We start from the raw sequence: 11193 nt of genomic DNA on the forward strand, positions 1-11193 counted from the left end.
AGGACGTGGTTCCAGTAGAGGAAAACGACAGTCCTTTGGCAGAGGTAGGGCTGCCAACAGCGATGAAGAGGGCAGCAGCTCAAAAACTTTGTGATAGACTGAAAGAGAAGGTAATGTTAGAGGAGGAAGGTAATACAAATGAGGAAGAGGTAATGACAGAGGTAGAGGAAATTCCTATCAGTGTTACAAGTGTTACAAATGGGGGCACAGGTCTTTTGAATGTCCTCAAAATGAATAAGCTGGATAGAGAGGAGCATATGTTGCTCAACTTGAAGCAGCAGAGGCACCGCGACTGAGATGGTGGAAAAGTTGAGGTTGAAGAGGTTGAGACACCTAATGCCATATAAGGTTACTTGGCTACAGAAAGGACACCAATTTTTGGTTGATGAGTAGTGTGAGGCAGAGTTCGACATTGGGAAGTATAAGGATAGTGTGATATGTGATATTATGCCTATGGATGTATGCCATATTCTACTGGGTAGACCATGGAAGTATGATAGAAAGGCCATCCATGACGGGGAAGTGAATTGCTACAAGTTTGTTAAACATGGAGTGAAGCATACACTCATGCCCATGAAGGAAGGAAAAGATACCGAAGCTAGCAAAACTAAGACCCTATTAATAGGTGAAAAGGAATTTTTGCGACAGGTTGGAAGTAGTGAGTTGAACTATGCCATCGTGCAAAGACCAAGAGTGGTATTGGTGCATACTGAAATTGTTGATCTACCTATGGAGATACAAGAGATGTTGCAGGAATTCAGTGATATTGTGGTAGATGATTTGGATGATAAGTTGTCGCCCAAGCGGAGCATCAGTCACCACATTGATTTCATTTTGGGAGCCAGTTTACCAAACAAGGCCGCTTACTGAATGAGTCAAAAGGATAACAAGGAAATTAGAAAATAAGTACAAGATTTGTTGGATAAGGGATTGATTCGAGAAAGTTTGAGCATTGTGTGGTTCTGACTGTTTTAGTCCCCAAGAAAGGAGGAGAATGGTGAATGTGTACTAATTCTAGAGCGATCAATAAAATCATCATTAGGTATCTATTTCATTTACCTTGAATGGATGATATGATGGATTGTTCATGTGGGGTAGAATACTTTTCAAAGATAGATCTGAAGAGTGGTTATCACCAGATCAAGATCAGAGAAGGTTATTAGTGGAAGACGACTTTCAAGACCAATGAAGGCTCGTATGAATGGCTAGTTATTCCATTTGAGTTAAGTAATGCTACCATCACATTCATGTGCTTGATGAATGAGATGTTGAATGAATTCATAAGAAAATTTGTGATCGTATATCTAGATGATATACTTATATTCAGCAAGACTAGGTAGGAGCATTTTCAACATGTCAGGTATGTACTAGAAAAATTACAGCAAAATAAATTGTTGATAAATCTTAAAAAATGTTCTTTTTTCAATAAAGAATTGATTTATCTAGGATTTGTAATCTCTGAAAATGAATTGAAGATTGACCGAGAGAGGATTGCAGCTATAGTTAGCAGGCCTTCTCCTAAAGGTTTGCTTGAGGTGCGAAGTTTTCATGGATTGGCGAGTTTCTATTGGAAATTTATTAAAAGTTTCAGTGGTATTTGTGCACCTATGGTGGATACCATTAAGAAGGAAAATCATCCTTTTTATTGAACAAAATCTACCGAAAGGAGCTTTCAGCTTTTCAAGAAAAAGATTACTAAAAAGCTAGTCTTGAAGCTACCAGATTTCAACAAACATTTTCAAGTTCATTGGATGCTAGTGGAATAGCCATTGGTGTAGTGCTCAGTCAGGAAGATAAGACAGTAGCATATTTTAGTGAAAATCTAAATGAGAGAAGGTGGAAGTACACGTCTTATGATAAGGAACTTTATGTAGTCGTCTAGGAATTGAAGCATTGGAAACATTATTTTTTAGGTAATGAATTTGTCTTGTTTTCAGACAATTAAGCGCTACAGTACATTATGCAACAACACATGCTAAATCATAAGCATGCAAAATGGGTGGAGTATTTGCAGAGCTTCACATTTGTTTTGAAACACATCAGTGATACATCTAATAAGGTGGCAGATGCATTAAGCAGAAGAAGTTTGATCTTGCAAGAGAGTACATTACAAGTATTGGGATTCGAGCACCTTAAGGACTTGTATGGGATGGATACAGATTTTACGGAAGCTTACGAAGCTTTCCAAAATCCACAATTGAGGGACAATAGCCCATTCTTGGACTATAACTTGTAGGAGGGATTGATGTTCAAAGGAGGAAAGTTGTGTGTTTTGGAGTGTTCTATGCGGGAGAACTTGATTCAGGAAAAACACAGTGGTGGTTTTTCTGGAAATTTTGGCCTTGATAAGACTTTGGAACAACTGAATGATTTCTACTATTGGCCGAGGATTCGAAGGGATGTATAGAGATTTGTAACTAGATGCAATATTTTCAGCATGCAAAGGGACGCAGTCAAAACACAGGGTTGTATATACCCTTACCTATTCCAAGCAGACCTTGGGACTTAGTCAGTTTGGACTTTGTTTTGGGTCTGCCAAAGACACAACGGGGTTATAATTCCATCATGGTGGTGGTGCACCGCTTCACCAAGATAATGCATTTCATTCCATGCTAGAAGACAGGTGATGCCACACATGTAGCGCACCTGTTCTTCTCAGAAATAGTCAGATTACATGGATTGTTGAAATCCATTATCTCAGACAAGGATGTGAAGTTCACAGGCTATTTTTGGCAAACATTGTGGAAAACGTTAGACACCAAAGTCAATTTCAACTCAGTTTATCAGCCACAAATATATGGGCAAACTGAAGTTGTGAACCAGAGTCTAGAGAATTTACTGAGGAGTCTGGTTGGTGACAATTCCAAACAGTGGGATCTTGTGCTTGTACAGGCGGAGTTTGCCTATAACGACTCACCCAATAGAAGTACGGGCAAAAGCCCTTTCTAAATCCTGTATGGAATACACCCATGTGGGATATTTGAGTTGAGAGACTTGGGACAGTTGAAGCGTAGAAGTGTTGATGGTAAAGATTTTGCAAAAGCAATCAACGATCTTCATGAGCAAGTCAAATAGAAGCTACACAACAGCTGCCAAAAATATAAGTAGAAAGTAGATTTCAGAAGACACGAGGCAGAGTTTGAGGTAGTAGACCTGGTATTAGCACACTTATGCAATGAAAGGTTTCCTAAAGGAGAGTACAACAAGCTGAAGATGAAGAAAATTGGACCTTGTAAAATCCTCCAAAGTTTTCTGCAAATTCTTATGAGTTGGAATTACCTCAGGAAATTGGAATCTCGCCTATTTTTAATGTGCTAGATATGTACCCATATGTTGTTGTTGATGTGGAAGAAAGTTTAGAAAGACGAACATGAGACACCCAGGACGAGGAAGAATCACGGATTAAGAAGATGACTTTAGCACAGCCTTTCGAGATAAAACAGATTCTGGACACGCAGATAGCCAGGAAGACCCGAAAAAAGAATATTTTCAATATCTGGTGAAGTGGAAGAACCTTCCTATTAAGGATATTTCCTCGTTAGATGTTGCATGAATTCAAGGCACCGGATACTCTATCGAAGAGATCATGGGCAGGAGCCATGAGATTAATTTACCCTGGGAACCTGATATTGGGGCATCCAATTGAAGGGCTACAGCTGTAACTGAGAGTTTTTTATCTTTGATTGGTCATGAGAAAATTTTAATTTTAATTTTTTCCTTGAAGGCTGAAGGTCGAGCTAACACAGCCTTGTAATTTTTGTTTTCCAGAGTTAAAGAATAAAATAGGAATAATTAGTTAGTAGAGTTACTTTAATTAGTTAATTAGTTCCACAAAACTGAATGACATTTTCTCAATTGTTTTGAGTTACAAGAAAGGAATTAAAACCAAGCCAGACCACCAAGTGAGGGGCTTCCATCTAGAGGGAGAGAGTAGTATGGAAGGTCAATTTCTTTGTGAGGAAGCAAGTGTGTAATGGTTGCTTTTATACTTTAAAATAAAAGTTTTTTTCTTCTCTGTGCGAGACATTCTATATTTTAAATGATAGTTTAGATGGAGCTGAAACCATCTACATGTTGAAACAAGATTGACAAATAAGTTGTTACAAACCCAGAAGCGAGGACCAAATACAACCAAAATAAACTGAACGACGAATGAGGAAAGCAAGCACAGGTAACAATATCATTTACAAATTACAAATTAAATAGTAGCATATATTTTTATTTCCTCACAGTCTCAGGAACAATAGAAACCATGATAAGAAAACAGCCTATTCAGGCCAACAAACAAAGATGAAAGAGGCCTAAATACCTAACCCTGTAAGGGTTTTAACAAAATTTAAATTACATCAAGCCAGAGCAAGGGAGGCTGAAAACCCATCAGGGTTCTTAACTGTTGAAGCTCACAAACAACAGATAACAACCAACATCAATTCAAAATAGAGAAAAATGAAAGGGTAAGACCCTACCCTACCTACACAGGGTTGCTGAAGAAGCTAGGCGCAACTGGAGGTGATCTAAGGTACAACACCTACAAAAGCACAAAGACAGAGAATTAGATCCACTGCTAGAGAAACTGAAAACAATAGCAAAGTTGCACGAAGATTAAATTGAACATCATTAAATTGAACAAGTTACCTTGGAGGAGTCGAGAAAGCTCACGTCATAGTGAAGGTCAAGTCACTCTCTCATTACCAAGGTTGTATGTCACAATAGGGTTAGAAGCCAGGAGAATGGGCAAACAACCCACGCAGATAGTGGCATTATAGAAGCTAACTCTAAAAGGAAGCCCTTCTAGGAAGTAGCAGAAGGGTTAGAGGAAACTCAAAAAGAATTAAAAGAAAAAATCATTCAGAAAACTTACTAGCTGTGTAAAGGTTGAGTTTCCTAGAGAAGGGGGCAGGAACTTATCAGAACACTAACCCAAGAAGATACATTAACCAACAAATATGTGATATTTCATAACGGCTTGAAAAAAGCACGGTCAAAGACATGGCAGAGGTAAAACAGTTACCCAATGCGAGGTTAAAGGTTGCAAGGAGCAACATAGCCACTGGAGGGCCGAAGCCACAAGCTATTATTCATTGTTGAAACTAGAGAACAAAGAAGAGGCACAAGGACGAAACCCTACCACCATAGCCTCACAGGAGTGGCAACGAATACCAACATCGAAAATCACAAAACCCTAAGTCTAATTTTTGCCAATGAGCTTTTGAATTGTAACTTAAGCCTTCAGTTCCATGCGCAAGGTCACATTGGAAATGATTTGATAAGGCTTAGGCCTTCAGAGTTATATTAATAAGCTTTTAAATACAATTGTATATTGTAAGTGCGAGTACTTAAGGTTTCATACTCCACGGTACCACCAATTGTGGTATCAGAGTAGGTTTGTTCCCTTTTCTCAGTAAATATGGAGATAGGTAGAAGAGGTTGAGGTAGTGCCATCAGAAGAGTAGTAGATGAAGGGAAACAAGAAGAGATCAACACCTTGACTGCACGTTCGGCAACAATGGAAGCAGGAAGGCGAAGAGATCTGGAAGGTGGGGATAAGAGTGAGAAAGAAAATGCAACCATGACGGATGGGTTAGATGAAGAGGGACTAAAGATTAAACTATTGAGATGAGTTTTGATGGCTTGTACCAAGCCAAAACCAAATCTTTCTAACTATGATGGAAGTTTGTCCACAGAGGCATTGTTGGACTAGATAATTGAACTAGATAAATATTTTGAATATGAAGAAATCAGGGAAGACAAGAAGATCAGGTTTGCTGTCACCAAATTGAAAGGACGTGCAACACTATGGTGGGACAATGTGAAAAAAGAAAGAAGAAGATTAAACAAGCCCTTGATTAAGAAATGGGAGAGGATAATTGCAAAGATGAAGAGTAAATTTCTGCCTAAAGATTATCAAATTTCCCTTTACAGATAGGTGAAAAATTTGAGACAGAGAATGATGACTGTAAGATAATACACTGAAGAATTTTATAAAGTGAACCTATAGCGTGGATATGTTGAAGATACCCCTGAAAAGACAGCAAGGTTTGTGAATGGTTTGTGGATGGAAATCCTAGACGAAATCAACATTCTTTCTCCTAGAACTATTGAGGAGACATATCAATGTGCTTTGAAGGCGGAAGAAAAGATTACCAGGAAGCAGAATGCAAAGAGAGGACGTGGTTCAAATAGAGGAAAGTAATAGTCCTTTAGTAGAGGTAGGACTACCAACAGCAATCAAGAGGGCAACAGTTCGAAAACTTAGAGACAGACTGAAAGGGAAGCTAAAACTAGAGGAGGAAGGTAATACCAACGAGGAAGAGGTAATAACAGAGGTAGAGGGAATGCCTATCAGTGTTACGAGTGTCACAAATAGGGGCACAGGTCTTTTGAATGTCCTAAAAATAAACAAGCTTGACAGAGGGGAGCATAGGCTGCTCAACTTGAAGCAGCAGAAGCACCGCCACACGAGGTGGAGGATGCCCCTAAAACAGGTGAAGCCTTGGTGTTGAATAAGGTTCTTCTGAAACCAGCTAAGGAAGTGATTGACACGACACAACGGAAAGCATTATTCCATACTATGTGCAAGTCACATGGAAAATGGTGCAAGTTGATTATCAATAGCAGAAGCACCGATAACTTGGTAGCCACTGAGATGGTGGAAAAGTTGGGGTTGAAGAGGTTGAAACACCCAACGCCATATGAGGTGACTTGGCTACAGAGAGGACACCAATTGTCGGTTGATGAGTAGTATGAGGTGGAGTTCCACATTGGGAAGTATAAGGATAACATGATCTGTGATATTATGCCTATGGATGTATGTCATATTCTGCTAGGTAGACCATGGCAATATCATAGAAAGTTCATCCACAACAGGGAAAAGAATTGCTACAAGTTTGTTAAAGATGTAGTGAAGCATACACTCATGCCCATGAAGGAAGGAAAGGATACTGAAGCTAGTGGAACTAAGACCATATTGATAGGCGAAAAGGAATTTCTGTGACAAGTTGGAAGTAATGAGTCGAACTATGCCATCGTGCGAAGACCAAGAGTGTTATTACTGCATACAAAAATTGATGGTCTACCTGTGGAGATACAGTAGATGTTGCAGGAATTCAGTGATATTGTGGTAGATGATCTGCATGATAAGTTGCCACCCAAGTGGAGCGTCAATCACCACATTGATTTCATTCCGGGAGCCAGTTTACCAAACAAGGCTGCTTACCAGATGAGTCCAAAGGATAACGAGGAAATTAGAAAAAAAGTACAGGATTTGTTGGATAAGGTATATATTTGAGAAAGTTTGAGACCTTGTGCGGTTCTGACTGTTTTAGCCCCCAAGAAAGGAGGAGAATGGCGAATGTGAATGGATTCTAGAGTGACCAATAAAATCACCATCAGGTATCGATTTCCTTTACCTTGAATGGATGATATGATGGATTGCTTAAGTGGGGCAGCATACTTTTCAAATATAGATCTGAAGAGCGTTTATCACCAGATCAGGATCAGAGGAGGTGATGAGTGGAAGATGACTTTCAAGATCAATGAAGGCTCATATGAATGGCTAGTTATGCCATTTGGGCTGAGTAATGCTCCCATCATATTCATGTGCTTGATGAATGAGATGTTGAAAGAATTCATAAGAAAATTTATGGTCGTATATCTATATGATATACTTATATTCAACAAGACCAGGGAGGAGCATTTTCGACATGTTAGGTATGTACTAGAAAAATTACGACAAAATAAATTGTTGATAAATCTTAAAAGTGTTCTTTTTTCAATAAAGAACTGATTTATCTAGGATTTGTATTCTCTGAAAATGAATTGAAGATGGAACTAGCGAGGATTGCAGCTATAGTTAGCTCACCTTCTCCTAAAGGTCTATTTGAGGTGCAAAGTTTTCATGGATTGGCGAGTTTCTATCAGAAATTTATTAAAAATTTCAGTGGTATTCGTGCACCTATGGAAGATACCATTGAGAAGGAAAATCATCATTTTTATTGAACAGAATCTGCCGAAAAGATCTTTTAGCTTTTGAAGAAAAGGATTACTGAACAACTAGTTTTGAAGCTACCAAATTTCAACAAACTTTTTCAAGTTCGTTGTGATGCTAGTGGGACAGCCATTGGTGCATTTCTCAGTCAAGAAGATAAGCCAGTAGCATATTTTAATGAAAAGATAAATGAGAGTAGGCAGAAGTACACGTCTTATGATAAGGAATTTTATGCAGACGTCGAGGCATTGAAGCACTGGCGACATTATTTATGAGCTAATGAATTTATCTTGTTTTTAGACAATTCAGGGCTATATCACAATATGCAGCAACACAACCTGAATCATAAGCATGGAAAATGGGTGGAGTATTTGCAGAGCTTCACATTTGTTTTGAAACACGTCAACAATAAATCTAATAAGGTGGTAGATGCATTAAGCAAAAGAAGTTTTATCTTGCAAGAGAGCACATTACAAGTGTTGGGATTCAAGCACCTTAAGGACTTGTATGGGACGGATATAGATTTTAAGGAAGCTTATGAAGCTTGCCAAAATCCACTATTGAGGGACAATAGCCCATGGTTGGACTATAACTTGCAGGAGGGATTGATGTTCAAAGGAGGAAGGTTGTGTGTTTTGGAGTGTTCTATGCGGGAGAACTTGATTCAGGAAAAACACAGTGGTGTTTTGGCTGGACATTTTGGCGTCGATAAGACTTTGGAACAACTAAGTCATTTCTACTATTGGCCGAGGATGTGAAGGGTTGTACAGATATTTGCAACTAGATGCAAGATTTTTCAGCATGCAAAAGGACGCAGTCAAAACATAGGGTTGTATGCACCCTTACCTATTCCAAGAAGTCCTTGGGACTCAGTCTATTTGGACATTGTTTTGGGTCTACCAAAGACACAACAGGGTTATAATTCCATCATGGTGGTGGTGGACCATTTCACCAAGATGGCGCATTTCATTCCATGTAGGGATCCTTCCAATACAAATTTTCATTCATAATAAATTATTTTATAGCCTTGAGTTTAAAAGAGCTCACTTGATTTCTATTGAAATGAGGGAAATAATTTTTTTGAAGGAAGTACATAATATATTTATACAAATATGATAATATTTGTTTTTCATTTATTGGCAAAACAAGATCTTGTGAACTCTTTTATACGAGTAAAGTTTGAGAAGGTTCCTCTCGATTCTTCTAACTTTGTTTAGAAGAAGGTTCTTGTGTATTCTTCTTTGAGATTGGAGCTAAAATATGCATCACTATATTTATGTGCAAAACTCTGTAGTTTGATTCTACAAGAACCTTGGCCAATCCTTGACTCTTTACTAATTTTGTAGGTTTGATATCCACATCAGATTTTTCCATTTTGGCCATCCATCTTCCTCTCTCCCCAACATTGTTTATCTAAGTAAATATTGTTTTAACTGGATTATTTGGCATATATTTTGTTACACTTGAATGTAATACATAATTTTTGAAAGACTTTAAGGCCTAAAGTAGAACATATGCTTCTTTTTCTATGAGATCATAGTTCAATTCAGCATCTCTCATGACCTTGGTGAAAAATGCAATGGGTTCTTCAGAACCTTGAAGATCCTTTTATAGAAAAATTGCAACCAAGGTAGTATCTGAAGCAAATGAATAGATACTAAAGAGTTTCATATAATTTTTACTTACCAAGACTGGAGCCTCCATAAGGGCCTTTTTAATTTGAGCGAAATAATTTTTGGACTATGCATTCCACTTAACTTCTTCGTCCTTTTTAAGCATATTGGTGATATCCTTTATAATTTTTGCACGGTTGGCTATGAGTATCTATAGGAAGCTAATCTTCCCTAGGAATTCTCGAATTTCCTTCTTGGTATGGGGAAAACATATTAACTAAATTAATCATACTCTTATGGTATCAATTTTTAGTCCACCCTTTGAGACAATATGGCCAAACAACTTTCCTTTCTGCATCACAAATATTTTTTTTTAGGATTTAAAGAGATCCCAAATTTTCTTCACCTTTGACGGACTTGCCTTAGATGCTTAAGATATTGGGAATATGATTGTGAAAATACAGTTAGATCATCAAGATTAATAACAACGAATTTATTTACTTCACCTACAAAGCCAAATCCATATCCCTTCGAAGGGTTGCTCTTGCATTGATTAGACCAAAAGTTGTCTTAGCATACATAAATGTAGACTATGGTGCGGTGAATATTGTTTAATCCTGATCTTTCTTAGTCACTTCAATTTGGTTATACCCTGAAAACCCATCCAACATTGAAATTCGATTTGATCATGTTATATGTTGAAGTAGATAATCCTCTTTGGCAAGGCATAATTATCTTTTAGAGATGTTTACATTTCGAAAATCCAAACATAATATTATCTGAAGGTTATTTTCTCTAACAGGAACCAAGTTAGATATCCACTCTGAATATCTTAAAGGGACAATAATTTTTGCATCTAATAACTTTTTTTACCTATTTGTCAATTATTTTCCACAATGATTGGATTGACTCTTCCAATCATTTTCTTGAATGACTTAACATCAGGATTCAATGGAATAATACGTTTTATGGTTGATGTTTTATATGTTTTAAGATCCTCATACTTCCATGCAAAAATATTATTATATTGTTTAAAAAATTCAAGATATTTATCTTTACCTTCCTGTTGAAACATATCTAAAATTTTAATATTTTTGACCTCATCTCCAGTACCAATATTACATTCTTGAACATAATCTTGTTGAGTACTTGGTGATAAATAATTAGGCACGCCATTATGATCAAATATGTTTTCTAATTGAATCAGCTCATTTGGAATATGATTGCTTGGTAACCCAAGAATATCATGATCTTCTATCTTGCCTTTCATACTTATATCTTGATCCATAGGAATTTCTTGTATTTCCTCATCATTTTCCTAATGAATATGTAAATATGACAATTATCCAAATTATTCTATGAATCCCTTAACTTGTTCATCATCTTCGAAAATATGCTAGTGTTTAACATTATCTATAATGGAATTCCTATGTTTGACTTCAATTTGATATTTCAATTGAAATGTATCAGGAACTCTAAATGTGCTTATTGATACCACCAAGGAATCTACAGATACATTTTCTTCTTTATGTATGAATAAAATATTAAACGCCTAACAATAATTCTCTATGCAATCCCATACCTCATTTCTAT

At 37.2% G+C, this 11193-nt stretch overlaps 1 protein-coding gene across 1 annotated transcript; it reads left to right on the top strand.

The window, feature by feature from the left end:
- Positions 1–453: 453 nt before the first annotated feature.
- Positions 454–870, top strand: LOC149247911 (uncharacterized). Its single transcript, XM_089446180.1, has one exon. It carries the CDS (start codon positions 454–456, stop codon positions 868–870), a length of 417 nt encoding a protein of 138 aa, XP_089302306.1.
- Positions 871–11193: the final 10323 nt, after the last annotated feature.

This window comes from Pinus tabuliformis, chromosome 7, assembly GCF_031772625.1.
Source record: "Pinus tabuliformis cultivar Carrire ecotype Pingquan chromosome 7, CPIR1, whole genome shotgun sequence".
Lineage (NCBI taxonomy): Eukaryota > Viridiplantae > Streptophyta > Pinopsida > Pinales > Pinaceae > Pinus > Pinus tabuliformis.